Here is a 16,360-nt window from a genome sequence, read left to right on the forward strand (position 1 = left end):
GTGTTCAGTGCCAAGACCAGCAAGTAGACCAGTAGACACAGTACATGAGGCAGGCCGTACAGCACCAGTTCTGATTGATGGACAGCATGAGGTAGCCTTACTTGACACAGCATGTTTCCAGACAGTAGTGTTGTCCAGTTTGGTCCCAAGAGAGAAGTGGAGTGAAGACAGGTCAAGGATAAGCTGTATTCATGGGGACGAGCATGTTTATCTTAGAGAGGTCTATCTGACAGTGGGGGGGCAGACTTTTTTTTTGTCTGTAGAATTAGCTCCAACTTTGCCATATCCAGTCATTATAGGTAATGATGTTCCCATACTTTATGACCTTGTGCACCAACCAGTTGATAGAATTGACTGGAAAATTGGGGAGGTTCACAGCTCAGAGGCAGATTTCAGGTTCCAGTCACACTTCCAGTCAAACCCTGTAATGTCACTACAAGAGCACAGAGTAGGAAGTCCTCAGGGAGTTGCCTTTTTGGGGTGTAGAGTGGGAAACCTATCTAGTCAAGGGCCCAGATAATAAGGGAAAAGCTGATGGGTGCTCCTAGGAAAGGGACAGAAGACTCATCCAAACCACCTGCTGTGATAGATTTTGAGTTTCCCCCAGATGTAGGGACACTACAAAGGCAGGACTCTACACTAAAGGAGTGGTTTGAAAAGGTGACAGAGGTTGAGGGCGTTAAGCAGAATAACCCCAGCTGTCTAGCTGATGCCACTTATATAGAGAAAGATGGCCTTCTGTATCAGCGAAAAGGGAAATTTGAGGTTTTAGCACTCCCACAACAGCTCAGACACAAAGTCATGGAGTTAGCTCATTCAATTCCATGGGCGGGGCACATGGCTTTTCAAAAGACTTTGAACAGGATTTCTATGCGGTTTGTTTGGCCAGGGATGTAGGTCTCTCAGTTCTGCAGTTTATGTGAAACATGTCAACTTACCTCAGCAAAGAGAGTAGCACGTGCACAACTGCAGTCTTTGCCAATCATAGATACACCTTTTGAGAGAATAGGCATGGACATAGTAGGACCACTGGAAAGAAGTTCCTTAGGCCACAGGTACATATTGGTTATATGTGACTATGCAACCTGCTATCCAGAAGACTTTCCTCTCAGGTCAATCAAAGCCAGACAGGTAGCAAATTGCCTTTTACAGCTTTTCTCCAGGGTAGGCATACCTAAGGAGGTCCTAACAGACTGTGGGACAAACTTTTTGTCTAAATTATTGCAGCAGGTTTATCAGGTGTTAGGAGTGAAGGGCATTAAGACCACCCCTTACCACCCCCAGACGGACAGGCTGGTGGAGCGCTATAACCAGACATTGAAAAACATGCTGCACAAGTTTTCCTCTGATACAGGTGCTGACTGGGACCAGTGACTGCCATACCTGTTGTTTGCTCGGGAAGTGCCACAAGTGTCAACAGGGTTTTCGCCTTTTGTATGGCCGCCAGATGAGAGGACCACTGCATCTTCTAAAGGACTACTGGGAAACTCCAAAGCTAGGAGGTGAGAATGGGGTGGCATATACGGTCAAAATGAAGGAGAGACTGGAGGAAATGACAGCACTCGCACATGAAAACATGAGGTCTGCTCAGCAAAAACAGAAAGCCTAGTATGATCAGAAGGCCAGGGAGAGGTTCTTTAATCCAGGCCAACAGGTACTGTTACTGCTGCCAACCAGTGACAGTAAATTTCTGATGAAATGGCATGGGCCATATGAAATCAGCAAACGAGTGGGTAAGGTCACATATGAACTGTACATGCCAGATAAGCTTAAAAAGTACCACTTTTCATGTCAATCTGCTTAAAGAATTCCAGGTTCGTTAAGAGCCTGTGGTTCCGCAGCTGTTGGTACGTGCTGTGCAGGATGAGGACTCGAGTGAGAAGTTCTTTCCCACCACCACCACAATGGCAGAGGCTGTGGAAATGGATGTGTCACATATGTCTCCCACCCAGCAGGAAGAGGTAAAACCTCTACTTGACCCAGAGCTCTTCAGAGAGACACCAGGTTTCACCTCTCTGGTCCAACACAAGATTCTTCTGAAGGGAGATGCTCCAGTCCGGCAGAAGAGCTACAGGATTACTGAGCAGTTGATTCCTGTGCTGCAGAAGGAAATCAAGCTGATGTTGGAGCTGGGGATAATCGAGGTCTCCAGCAGTGAGTGGTGTAGTCCAATTGTGCTTGTGTCGAAGAAAGATGGGTCACTCAGATTTTAGGTACCTGACTGCAGTGTCCAACTTTGACGCATACCCAATGCATTGGATTGATGATCTGGTGGAGAGGGTTGGCAGAGCACAGTACATCACCACGCTGGGCCTGAGCAAAGGCTACTGGCAGTTAGCCTTGGCACCAGAGGCTAGGGAACTAACAGCCTTCAAGACTCCATTTGGTATGTATCAGTTCAGGGTCATGCCATTTGGTCTCCAGGGGGCGCAGCCACATTCCAGAGACTGATGGACCATGTCCTGAGAGATATTGGTGACTTCTCTGCTGCATATTTGGATGATGTGGTTATTTTCAATCAATCCTGGGAGGAGCACAGGGTCTATCTGCAGCAGGTCCTTCAGCGAATCAGAGGGGCAGGCCTCACCATCAACCCGCACAAATGTGCTGTGGCCCGAAGGGAAGTGAAGTACCTGGGCTACATTATTGGCTTTGGGAGGATCAAGCCACAACTGGGGAAGCTGGAGGCTAGCCATGCTTTTCCTGTTCCCACCACCAAGAGAAAGCTGAGAGGGTTCCTGGGCCTGTTTGGTTGGTACCGGAAGTTTGTTCCTCATTTTGCAGACAGAGCAGTGGTGCTGAATGACCTGACCAAAGCGTCAGCTCTCAACAAGGTGCGATGGAGCGAGGAGTGTGACAGAACCTTCAGGGACCTCAAGGATTCCATCTGCACTCAGTCAGTTCTCCACAGTCCGGATTTTGAGAAGCCTTGCACCCTGCAAACAGATGCTTCTGGAGTGGGCCTGGGAGCGGTGCTGCTGCAGGAGGTGGAGGGAGAAAGGAGACCAGTTGTTTTCCTGAGTCGCAAGCTGCTTGATTGAGAGACAAGATACTCTACTGTGGAAAAGGAGTGCTTGGCAATGAAGTGGGCCATTGACACCCTCAGGTATTATCTGCTGGGACGGCACTTCATCGTACCATTGCCTTTTGACTGCTCTTTTACTGCATCATCCAGCAGCCTATGGTCAATCTAACAAAGAGCAACTCTAGTAGAAAACTGAGTTGAGTGCCAAGCAGTCTGTAAGGTGTTTATCCCAGTGGTTATGGTTTTTCTTCAATATAAGGAGTCAGAGGACAGACAGAGGAAATATTTTTATGTACATTTTTTCCTGTCTTTTGTCTTTGTATGTCAGTAGACCTACTCAATTTTATTGTCTTTCTTATATCATTCCTCCTAGCTTCTGAACATGTGTTTAACATCACCTGAAGCTTGACTGAACCATATACAGTACTGTATTTTGCATGAGCAATGGGATGCCATCATCTCCCAGTGAGCGCTGATAAACTTCCACACGCTTACAATCTTAATAGGACAGCCATTCATTCCGGTTGGCATAATAGGTACATGTCATTTTTGTGGACAATGTAAAGATAACAGACTGTAGCCGGACATGGGGGTCTGCTTTTCAGAGTAAAGATCTCTTATCTGTGGAGTCCCCAACAGAACAAAGGGACTTTCTCACCACGGGACTGAATCAACATCTGGTAAGCGTCTGCAGACCTAACTGAAATTACTGAGACATCAAAGAAGACTCCACTTTCTGTCATCTCAGAATAACAATGACTTGGAATTTACAACCTATTCACTTTTGACTGAACTTTCACCTCAAAACCAATCAAAGTAGGAGGAGCCATTTGATTGGTTTAGGGTGAGGCCAACCCTGAACCACAGACCAAGACCCTTTGCATTAAAACAGCTGGAGGCGCAAGTTCGCCCTCTTCTGATCTCTTCTTCTTTAAGTTAACTTCTTCTGAAATTCTCTTCTGTAACCTCTTCTTTAGCTCGCTTTTTTTTTTTAGCTTAGTCTTAGCTTCTTCTTCTCCCTTAATTTTTTCTTCATTTTTAACTCTTAACTCTAGTTCAAACCTCAGCCACAACTTTTTATATAATCAGCAAGTTTTGTATCTTCAAGCCGAAGCTCAACCAAAGACATTTAATACTTTTATTTGGATTTTTGATAGCCTAAGTTTCGTTCTGTTTGGCGGATTTCGAGAAGTTAGATGCTTTGCCAGCTCCGACTTTTGAAGCTGTATTGAGCAACAAATAAAATTATCAGTACTCTTCAAACTCCACCGAAAGCACCGAAACGTCACCTGGACCCCAGATACCCCTTTTCCACCGAGCTAGAGCCGGAACTGGCACGGAGCTGATGCTACAGCCAGTGCTCAGTTGGTGTTAACCCGAGCAACTCTTACGAACCTGTTGTTTTTCCACCGGCAAGGAGCTGGCAAGGAGCCACGCGATTACGTCACTGTATAACGTAGCCAGCGTGCACCTTTGAAGCACTTCCATGATTCACCAGTGAGAGGCAGCAACATGCCGCAAGGCATCTAGCCCGCCGGAAACGAAGAAGAAGAAGAAGAAGAAGAAGAAGAAGAAGAAGAAAACAAAGAAGGAGAAAAAGAAAACAAAAGACAACAAAGAAGGAGGAGAAGACGACGAAGATGGAGGAAATTGCGGCCGCGATGCAAGTGCTGTTCATGTGTTTGCAAGCCTACATAGAAATACAGGAACGGTGTCGTGCCAAAAAGTGATCGTCTGCCAGAATCTGATTTCTGGCCGCGGGAGCACGCACAGCAGTCCGTTGAGCGGTAGCGCTAAAACGGTCATAATATGCATTTACATACAACTGTACGTCCGCAATTATAAATTAGACTATAATGAATGTGATTTATGGGTGTGTGTTCAGTAAAGAAATTATCACTTTTGCAATGATCCTCGTGGCTCTGCGTTGTTTTTTATCTGATCTGGGCCCTACGTAGTATTTGATTCCCATGTTGGGATGTGTTTTATATCTAATATTATTGTTTATGCCTACTATTTGGAGACAAGACTATAAAAGACATGATTTATGGGAGGGTTACATACGCCTATAAAATAACGAACAGTTTTCACCTGCCAAAAATTGATTAAAGGCCAAATACAGTTACTGAAAGCTGACTTCTGCCTAAATATGACTTGATCTCATTCATAAGCTTCATAATATAAACACTAGAGCTCACAGGACAGTTTATAACTCTTTTAAAGGACCATTACAACACAAAATAAGGCATTTTCACCTGCCAAAAATTGATTGGAGGCCAAATACAGTTACTGAAAGGTTATTTCTGCCTAAATATGAGTTTATCTCATTCTTGAGTCCTGCTCACATAACCACGCCCCCAGCCCGCTGACGTAATCGGTTCTTGCTTTAGACCAGCAAAGACTTGGTGCTCGCTCTGGCTCCCGTTCTGAGGCTCGGGGCTGGAGCTTTGGCGGTGGAAAAGCAAAGAGCAGGTGCTTAGTCAGGCTCTAGCTCCCAACAAGCTCTGGCTCCAGCTCGGTGGAAAAGGGGTAAGAGAGAGAGAGAGAGACCAACCGGAACGAGCAGCCTGAGCTCAGGCCAGTTTGACCGGTTCCCTTCCCGAAGCCAGTTTGAGGAACAACGGAGTCTTGACGAGATCGTATCCCGCTGAAACTCCGCCAGAATCCCGAATCCCGGAAAGCTGACGGTTCATCAAATAGCTGAGTAACCCATCTCTCATTTTTATCGGGCTGGTGTTAAACTGTGAGCGTAACTGAGTTAAGTTTAAAGTATTCCTTACCTTTAATCCCCATTTAATATCATTACCATAGGACCTAAAACCTCCGTTTGATTCCACCATTCATCATCATCTTTCATTCATTAGAACCATATATTCATTTGTTTACTTTTGTTTTGTCCATTATACACAATTTGCTTTTATTGTATGTTTATCACTGTTAACTAACAGTGATAAACATACACACACAATCGACTATGGTTATAAGGGTTTTATTAACTAATAAAACCCTTATAATCATAGTCGATCGTGTGTGTATTGATTTGGAGTGAATATCAAGACGGTCCCTGACGCCGAAGAATTCATAACTTTAGATATTTGACTGATTCAGAAATGTATTGATTTATTCAATATTATGATACATATTTAATTGGCTAATCAAACAAATAACCAATTAAATATTTCCGGAGAGTTTCCGGTGGTGCCCCTGATTAGATTACGAAAGCTAATTTTTGAATATCTTTAACGTTTTATTATAACCCATAATTCGCTACAAGACCATGGATGAGCAGTATTCCAAATACATTGCCTAATTTGGTGTTTTGGTAATGGTGTGGACAGTGGCACCCTATCTAAAACTCTAATATAAAAGAAAGTGACCACTCCCATCCGTATAAAATATTTCATCACAGGATGAATGTGATCTCCCAGAATAACTGCACAGTATTAATGTAAAATGTAATGACATTGTCTAAATGACTAAACATATCTTTGACATTTCTCTACTGAAATTTACTCTTACTTATCCACCAAAATGTACACCAATTCTGGCCTGTGATACTGATCTAAATCTAAAATGCTGAAACATGATTAGGTGATAATGTATTTAATAGATTGTTGGCATTGACATAATTACAACATTTTTCTTCCAATCAACCAAACATATTAATATAGTAGGTAGAAAAGGTAAGTGCTGATCCGGAGATATTTTGGAAGATAGCAAACTGAGGTCAGAACAGCTGAATACAAATCAAATCTGCTCTGGAGAAATCTGCTGTAACATATCAAGAAGAAAGTTAAAGATCACTATCACCATGGCTTTTCTTCAGACTTCTCTTGTTGGTTTATCTGGAGTGCTACTTTGTGAATGTGTGTTTGAGACAGCCAATCCATCTTCCTGTTGCTCTGTAACAGCTTCATACTGTGATGGACGTCTGTAGAAACAGTGCTGACTCATGAAGAGGATGTCAAACACCACAGAGAACAAACCCAGACCAAACTTTGTTGGATCACCAAATATCAGCCTCCACTCATCTAAGGTGAGACACACATTACAGTTACAGTTAGTACAAACAACATGCTCTGTCAGTCAAATACTGTATACTATTTGATGCGTGTTGATTGTTGGGGGAAGGGGGTGAAAAGGGAGGATTTAAAAATTCTGTGAGATTCCTTTGTAACTTTTTACACTAACATTTTATGTGCTATCAAAGAAACCTAGAGCTAAGTTGTTTCAGCAGGCTTTCCAGTTTCCCAGTAATGTAACAGTAACTGTAACACCCATACTGTGTCTCTGGTAATTTTGTCATTTGATTTTCTCTTGAACTTCAAATGATTTGCGCAACACATCACATGTACATACATATGGGGGGGGGAAATCAATTTTTCTTTATCTTTAAGACATTATACTTTGTCTCATTTAAACCCAGAATCTACATTTGAATGTTTTCTGTTATATAGAATAGTCCTGCATATATCTACAGCCACATCATTCTTTTCAGGCATCTATAACTAGCCTTATTTAGACCTACATGCCACAAGTCCAAAGTTGTTTCTCAAAAAGGACTTAGACCTCTGAAATTCGTAATGCAACCACAGAACCTCAATTACCCTTTGCCAAATAGAAAACACCCTTTTTATTAAATTTGATTTAAATTTATAGCCATTTTGTCAACTGACTGCCCTAAATGCTACACATTATAAAGTACAGCATTGAGCAAAAAATAGCATAAAGCACACTACTTACCATTGTTGTAAGACTGTAATATCATCTGTAGAATACTAAGGGTTCCACCAGTGAAGTCCAGCAATACGTTACCAATACTCCACCCCTCAGTACTCTGTCTTCTGTAGTTCATGTATGCCTGGAAACAGCAGGAAACAACCAACACTGTAGCCATCTGTCAGTGATAACTTACTTAAATACTATAAAATATGATACTGGACTGAATTTGTGGAATACTATTAAAACAGTCTGAGTGTATACAGTTTATGTACAGTGTAGTATGTTGTATTGATAAATTCAGAGTAACAATAAATATATAAATATATATAAAAACTTGCACGTAATGCAATTCAATAAAATGTGTGTGTTTAAGAGGGGAGGTAAAAGCACATTGAAAATCAACATTGAAAATAGTAGGTCCAGGATGGGAAAGTAGGTATTGTATTGAGGCAGGAGGTGGTGCTGTTGCTGTATTGTATGTTTTTTTTAATATTTTTGGAAAATTAAATACACCCTAACTAGTGCAATGCATTACACATATGTTTCCTTTTTTTCTTTTTTCAAATCTCTCTAAGTGTATGTGTATAGCTTACCTGGGGCACATATTTGATCAGAGTGACAGCCAGTTTAATATAGGAGAAATAGTAGAGGTAATCCAACCAGGTGATCTGTTTGGCTACAGCAAGAAACAAACTGACCAAGGCAAATGTCCAGCCAATCAGCAACAATAACAGGGCCATCCAGGATACCTTCTGACCCCCTCTCTGGAAGAGATACAGCACACACTAATTTACACAAAGATACTGTGTATTATGGTATCACATGGTAATGACATGGTAATATGAAGAATTTCCAAGTGTTATTTTAATGTACAGTATATCTTATTTCTATTTGAAAGCAAGGGTTTGATCATTGTAAATTATTTTTGCTCTGAGAATGATACTTATAATACGTTGGGTTTATTTCTAGTTGGTATAGTTCAAACTGTGGATAACTTATAAGATCATTGTTGGCAAAGTGTGCCTCCCAGTGTTTTAAAATATACTTCAGATGTAAAATGGCATTGGTCAGCAGTTTATGAAGGAGGGAGGTTAGCTCTTTGTCAAAAAAGGCTGTATTGAGCCTAAATAACTTTTGTTTGGATTGTATCACATTTTTTGATATTGTTTTGGATTCTATTGAGTTGGACTGTACATATACCGTTGCATAATAAAATACATTACAATTATGTAAAAGGAAGATTATTGCTGTCTACCAAAGGACTATAAGTAGAATATCAAACTATTATTTTGACTCATAGTGGATTTGTGAATAACTTTACAATTTGAAGTGATGCACTGTGGAAATTAAACAAACAGAAACATTTCAAATCAAGAAATAAGTGAAGGAGACTTGGTTGTTACAGACATCTTCTTTGACAAACTTCCTCTGCAAACATTCGCACAGAAAATATTCAAGAATCAACAATGCTAAGGAATTTCTCTGTACTACAACTCGACTCAAAAAAAGAAAAGAAATTCAGAATAAAGAATTAATTCATTCCAAAATTCCCAAATGTAATCTCTTTCTCTATTGCTCTCCCTGAAACAACTAGCAGCACCACAGTCACTAATGTTTTCTTGTCACATCAACTCATTTGTTAGATGATGGGAGCATAGTAATAACATAAGAAAAAAACTGCGTTCAAGGAAGAAAGAGAGTCAACTCGTAGCCAATAAGAAAAGAAAACTTACACAATTTAAGTTGGCACAGGAATATCACACAGCTTCAGAAGTTTTTTTAATTGTACCAACAACACTAAAATTAGCGATTGCCTCAATAATAAACTGGTCTGGCAGTGGGATTTAAGATATGAAAAATTGAATCTGAAAGGTGTTTAAAAATTATTTTGCAGGGAGTCTGGGTTGGACACCATAGGTGAGTAATGTGTCATCCCAAAACTCCTGCCTTCCACTTTTATATTTTTATGTGAGTTTCTTCATAATGTTTGATTGAGCAATGTTTCTTAACTTTAATTGTTACTGACATAGTTTTACGGATTGAGTGTGGCTTTCCTCTCCAAACAAGTTGGGAAGGGAGATATGATGCAACTGCTTCAAGTGAATCATCCTGATGTAAAGGATGGCCATCAATACCCTGTTCAAGTCTGCAGAGGTGGCGGTGACATACGTTAACCTTAATATGAAGAAATAATACTCAAATAGATTTTACATAGTAATGAGTGAAAAACCGGGTAAATGGGTGCGGTTATGGAAATCATCAACCTCCTTAATGCCATAAGATGAAAAAGTAACCAAGCACATTTACTCTTACTACTACTGTTACAGGTATGAAGAACATTAACTTAAGTTTAATATTTCAGTTTATTGCAACTATTAATTTCTACTCCACTTCTACTGGGAGGGATTCAGTTCCTTCCATTTCAGAGGAAAACAATAACTTGTCATTCTACATTTATTTGACAGCTTGTTACTAGTTACTTTACAGATTAAAACTCTACACACAAAGTATATGATAAACGAATTAATCCATAGTAATGCAATATAAACTAGCAGTATAAAAAGTAGTGCAAATGAGCTCTACCTCTACACTGTGCCAATAATACTTATACAGTAAGTATATTTTCTAATGTAGTTTTAACAGTTTATATTTGGTGTGGCATTATTAGTTTAAAGTGCTGAGTGGACTACTTCTTCTACTGCCAACAATATCAACATTCTCTCATAGACAAAGGCATGAAAAAAGACAATTTAATGATTTAGCCTAGGCCAAATCATTAAATTGTCACCTGGCTAAATAACAGAGATGCAAATTGGCAGCTCCAAAAGCTCTCATCCATTTTAAATTTCTTTTTAGATACTTTGGGATCAAATTACCACACCTGGATGTTTTTTTGGTTATTTTGGTTCTCAGTTTATAAGGCTATGTATATGTCCAGGCCGTTCTCTACGTTGATATGTCACAACTTGAACGAGTGCTCTCCCTTTTTGAATGGCCAGTTATTTTAAAACTCACTGTTTTATAAAAGTGTTACTGCGTGCACAGTAACTCACAGACCAGTTTATTTACTCTCTACCTGCTGATAGTCTGCTGTCTTTTTGTGGCAAGACATCTGGAGGCTTGTAGTCTCAGGGCAAAGGTGCATTTGGTCCAGTTTAACATCCGCAGCACGCTGGCCAGAGAAAACACTTGCCGAGACTCAATGCATATAGAGACCAACAGCCACAGTGGTAACCCACTGGAAGGCATGCATACACTGCTCTACCAGTTATGACCATAACACATAAATAATATAGATGCATTACTTTGAAAAGTTTACAGTTTCTAAGTCTTGGTATTTCATTTAGGTACTGTAGTGCATTATACTGAAAAGTGTTCCTAATATTTTGTCCACCCCATTGACATATATGAGGGGGGCAAAATATTATGAACACTTCTTAATTAAATGCACTCCAGTACACCCTCACTACCCAATATGACCTCAAACATTTACAAGTACAATTATTACCCTTCTGACAATGTCAGCAATAAATAAAATTGTATGCGGTTCATAAAGGTAGAAGCTGATGTACTGGAATACATTACATACATACATTTCATAGGTGCTTCTTGTAATGTTCTTGGTGAGAGTATGTTCATTCACTCTATCAAAAGTGTCTCTACATAAGAACCACACACCTCATATACAGCAGCTTGGCTGATGTAGACCACACAGAGCAGGAAAGCATGTAGACTGAAGAACACATCATTAGCATTTACAGGGTTAATTCCATTAGGGTTCTTCTTCAGAAACCCCTCCTGCAAGGAAGAGATACAGCAACTTAATAAACAACAAACATGATGTACATACAGACCAGTCCTTATGTATTTCTTATACTATGTGCACATTTAATTTAAAATAAAATAATGGACAATAAATTAAAGCACCAAGTCTCAGTTACAATTTGAGTAGGTTTATTTCAATATTGCAAGAACTGTGTGTAAGATATAGCCATTATAACACATAGCGCCCACAGGTTCTGAAGTATTTTGACACTTGGCTACTCGGCAGCCTGGACAGCAAAGTTGTTTCATGTATAAAAGGAGGACTCTAGGTCTGTCTGTATGTATGTCCTTCACACCTGGTGGATATATTGCTGGGGACCCAAGGAAGTGCAGTATCGAATTTGTAACAATTTGGACACTTAACATGTTTAGTATTAATAAACTTTGATAAACAAGCGATCATTGAGTCGCTCTGCTCTGCAGCAAGCAGGGCGGGGCTTCTGGACTCAGGTGGTAAAGATATATAACTACGGTGGCCGACCGGGGCCAACCGCTTCATTTGGGGGAGCTGCAAGTACAGAATTGCACGATGCAAACTCCAAAACACAAACAAAAGTCAAAACAAATACAACTACAAAATCGTGCTGCAAATAAAAAAAACGCTGCAAGAAACAAAAACAAATGCATAAACGTCAAATGCGCTGCAAATAAGGAAATGATGCAAAGCCAGAAACGATGCAAATCAAGAAAACACCTGCATTAAGAGAAACACTGCATAGAGAAAAAGCACTGCATAAACCAGTCACTACAACAGAAGTGCCCCAAACCTACAGGGGGCGCTCTAGGTTGTCTCAACTAAACGTTACGTTACCTTGCAATGCTGTTACTTTTTCATTCACAAGCAGCATGGGCATTGCTCTTTTTTCCCCCCCAGAACTTTATTGAACATTGAAAAAAATACAGACTCTCAAAGAGGATATTAATAACAGATCAAAGTTAAATACAATATAAAAATAGAAATTGGGGGATTCATGTAAGGAAAAACAAAACAAAAAAAACAAAAAACAAATAAAGTGCACTTTTAAGTTTCCATGAAAATTAGGCATTTAAATCAACATATCGGAGCAGAGAGAAGGAAAGTCAAAAATTAAAATAAAAAATAGCGAGCAATGTCCAGACTTATTTTTCTTGCAGTTTTGTTCATTTCAATTTTTTTGAGACATGAACAGAAAATCTTAAAATCATTAATAAATCCAGGGAAGGAGGGCCTACAGTTTCTCCATTTTGTGCAGTGAATATGACATTTACCCAGTAATCAAATTATATTAATTATGTCCGAAACAGAAAAAGCCAAATCATCCATGTAGAAAATAATATGACATAGTTCAAAAGATGGCACATCTTTAATTTTTAGTGACACCCAATTTTCAATGTCTGACCAAAAACATTGTGATATAGGAGATTGAAAAAATAAATGTTCCAGTGTTTCATTCTCTTCATTGCAGAAGGAACATTGATCCACCTCAAATTTAAATCTTTTTTTTTAGAAAGTCTGCTACAGGATAAATTTGTTTATGTTTTTGAAATGAGTTTCTTTAACTTTAGGCAAAATAGGCCATTTAATACATTTAGAATACGCTTTGTTCAATGTAGCTCAATTAACCAAATCAGAACTGTGCCAAATGATCCTTCTGCAATAATCATAAAACAATCTGGATTTCAGAGCATTACCAATAAACTTATTACTACATTTTTTATCAGTCAGATTACATTCTCCGATCAATAGATTTGTTAATACTGTTAAAGCATTATTATATATTAAAAAGGTCTGAATTAAGTGAAACAAAAGGTATAGGACATGGGCAAGACACTGACCCTCAATCGTCTCACTCCCTCCCTTATACCTGCCTCCCATTGAGTCGAGACAACCTAGAGCGCCCCCTGTAGGTTTGGGGCACTTCCGTTGTAGTGAGTGCCATGGTTATGCAGCGTTTCTCTTAATGCAAGTGTTTTCTTGATTTGCACCGTTTCTGGCTTTGCATCATTTCCATATTTGCAGCGCGTTTGACGTTTATGTTTCTTGCAGCGTGTTTTTTATTTGCAGCGCGATTTTGTACTTGTATTTGTTTTGACTTTTGTTTGTGTTTTGGAGTTTGCATCGTTTCTGTACTTGCAGCTGTTCTCCCCCAAATAAAGCGGCTGGCCCCGGTCGGCCACCGTACATAACCATGCCATGAGAGAAACAAGATTAGGACATCTCTTTTTGCCATGTTAAAAATGGCACTTCATAATCTCCCAAACAAAATGAGCTTGAGTTCAACCAATACTACAACCACTTGAAGTTGGAAACTGCTCTTTGCCTTGCCTATGCATACCCACTCTCTCATTGTGAATTTCAAGCCCTTCTATCTGTAGATGCTGGAAATTCATAAGGCTGATGGCAAGGTTTGTTGTCAGAGTCAGAAAACTCATAGGAATGTTGCAGTCCTTGGGCAGTGCAGCAGGACAAACAAGATTAGTCTGTGCTTCTCATGTGCAAAATCTTTTGACAAGCTGCCTCATGAGAAAGTTGCCGATCATGCTACCCGTGCACAGTCCACCCATGCTAGAACCCTGGATTCTAGAACAAAGCTCTATGGACTGATGAAACTTTATCAAAATGATAGAGCATATTGTGCAAAAAAAGGAACCAAAAAACATGACACCTCATCTGTCAGACATTGTGGATGTGGATGGATTGGGTATTTATTGCTGCCAATGCACTCAGCACACTGGCATTTATTGATTATGTCACTGCTGACAGAAGCAAAAGGATTAAGGCAGAGGTATACAGTAGCATTATGTGTGCTCACATTCAGCCAAATGTAACAGAACGTATTGGAGCACATTTCATCATTCAGCCGGACAACCATCCTAAACATATGGTCAAAGCAACCAAAGAGCTTTTTTGGTCGAAGAGGTAGAATAATAGGGGAGATACAAATTGTCTGTTGATGCCTATGGGTCGAAGAAGGATTTGTACAAAATATTAAATGTAGTGATTTTATTTGACTTCATGCATATCTGTCCAATATAATTTAACCCCAAAACTTTGGACTGTATACATTTCCTCAAAGCCCACTGTAGCTCTAAACAAAGGAAACATTCATCCATTCAGTGAATGGTCCAAATTCCTCATGAAAATATGAATTCATGAACAAGCAATGCCCCAAACTGTCTGTGGCTACACCGTGTTGCAATAATTCAAATATACAGACAAACATATGTTATTTAACAAAATTATCAAGTCAGATGGCATTAAATTTGCCAAAAAGGACAGGTGTCATGACAGATGTAGGCTTAATTTTAAATTCACCTTTTAATTGAACATTAAAGTATGTGTTATTAACTTTTACTAAGATGCCTCACATTCCTGGAACTTAAACATCAGGCCTACATTTTTTATGTCCATTTTGTCTGAATTGTAATGAAAGGCTCAGAGAAAATTCCTGTTCTGTAGCCTCCCATAGAAGTGCAATTGTGTTCCACTGTTGGTAGTGGAACACAACTGTACTCCAGTGGTACTCCAGTGATTTAGAATTTCACTTGAGAAAGGTTCCAATAGTACTAATCATGGGTGACCTTGGATGAAGGGTGAAGTTACCTTTATATCAGGCACCCAGAACAACCCTATATTGAAGACACTGTAAGCGATGAAGCCAGTAAGGTTGAGAGCCAGGAAGTCAAAGTTGAGACCTACAACACTGAAAGCAAAGATAGTAATATCATTAATCTGAGTCAGTTTATTTTTCTTACGTCCACATCTGGCAACTGAGTCTGAGGCCACTTGGATTCCAATGTGATACAAGAAATGTGAAGCAGAAATCTATTGAAAATCACAGGAAATATATTTAGTAGCTATTTGTAAACATGGTTATTTACACCACAACCAAAGACTATGCACAAATCTGTCCCATCTGACTGGTATGGACCATATGCGTTTTCTTTGGCTTATTACATATAATTCATATAATTTTTTTCTTCCTATAATTAGTGCCAGAGTTTTCTCAACAAAATATCTTAGAAAATGATTAGGAAAATTGTAAACATTTTACAGATTTGTAATATCATATATTTATATCAGCTTTATCATTTTGGCAATGGCTTGTAAACCACAGCCACATTCGATCCTCTGAATTGTGTCTCTCCCATCGCTGTATGCATGTATGTCAGACCTGTGGTAAACTATTATTGTATAGGAGAGAGTTGTTTTTTTTTCATTAATGCAAATGTTTCAAAAGGTAACATTTTGAACTACTTCTCACAATGGCAATACATTTGGGAAACATCCACAGAGTGTACATGTGTATGTACCATGTCAATTAGCAAACTACAGGGAGTGTTTACATGGTGCTAAAATTGATGAACAACAACAACAAAATAGGTGATGTAGGTGAAACATAAAGCATGATCCTGTAGACATATGGCCCAATGTTAGGCTTAAAAGTATTCAGAAACAGTTTTAGTGAAATTTTACATTTCCGTTGCTACCATCATGTAGTTTGAAAATTAAAATTCAAGGACAAATCAGTTTTGAGCAGGAAGCCTGTTTAAGCAAGAGTAGATTTGAGTGCATGCATATGATTTCATATGGTATAACTCAATTGAGCAAAACTTTACAAAGAAAACATTCAAGAAACCCTAGATGAATGACGAAAAAGGGAAGAGACCAGGTGAAAACTACCTTTTCCTCTTCCAGTTTTCCAAGGCTTGTGGATAGAAGGACACCGACCAGGCCAGAAAGTAAACCCAGCCAATCACCTCACCGATTACTGACAGGACGTTGCTATGGACAACCATAAAGCGGAT

At 39.5% G+C, this 16,360-nt stretch overlaps 1 protein-coding gene across 2 annotated transcripts in view; it reads right to left on the bottom strand.

Moving 5' to 3' along the window:
* Window positions 1–6,603: 6,603 nt before the first annotated feature.
* The window catches only part of ctns (cystinosin, lysosomal cystine transporter), a 42,295-nt gene continuing 32,538 nt past the window's right edge, over window positions 6,604–16,360 (bottom strand). Inside the window, exons 6-11 of one of the 2 annotated variants that reach the window (XM_062423886.1) lie at window positions 16,236–16,360; window positions 15,156–15,255; window positions 11,426–11,545; window positions 8,341–8,511; window positions 7,769–7,886; window positions 6,604–6,956 (exon numbers count right to left, since the gene is read on the bottom strand). The exon at window positions 16,236–16,360 is cut by the window's right edge and continues 13 nt beyond it. In XM_062423886.1, coding sequence (XP_062279870.1) covers window positions 6,832–6,956; window positions 7,769–7,886; window positions 8,341–8,511; window positions 11,426–11,545; window positions 15,156–15,255; window positions 16,236–16,360 — 759 coding nt within the window. In that variant the 3' untranslated portion in view covers window positions 6,604–6,831. Of the gene's footprint in view, window positions 7,057–7,768; window positions 7,887–8,340; window positions 8,512–11,425; window positions 11,546–15,155; window positions 15,256–16,235 lie in introns of both variants that reach the window. The other variant, XM_062423885.1, reaches the window with a different exon arrangement.

This window comes from Scomber scombrus, chromosome 8 (genome assembly GCF_963691925.1).
Source record: "Scomber scombrus chromosome 8, fScoSco1.1, whole genome shotgun sequence".
Lineage (NCBI taxonomy): Eukaryota > Metazoa > Chordata > Actinopteri > Scombriformes > Scombridae > Scomber > Scomber scombrus.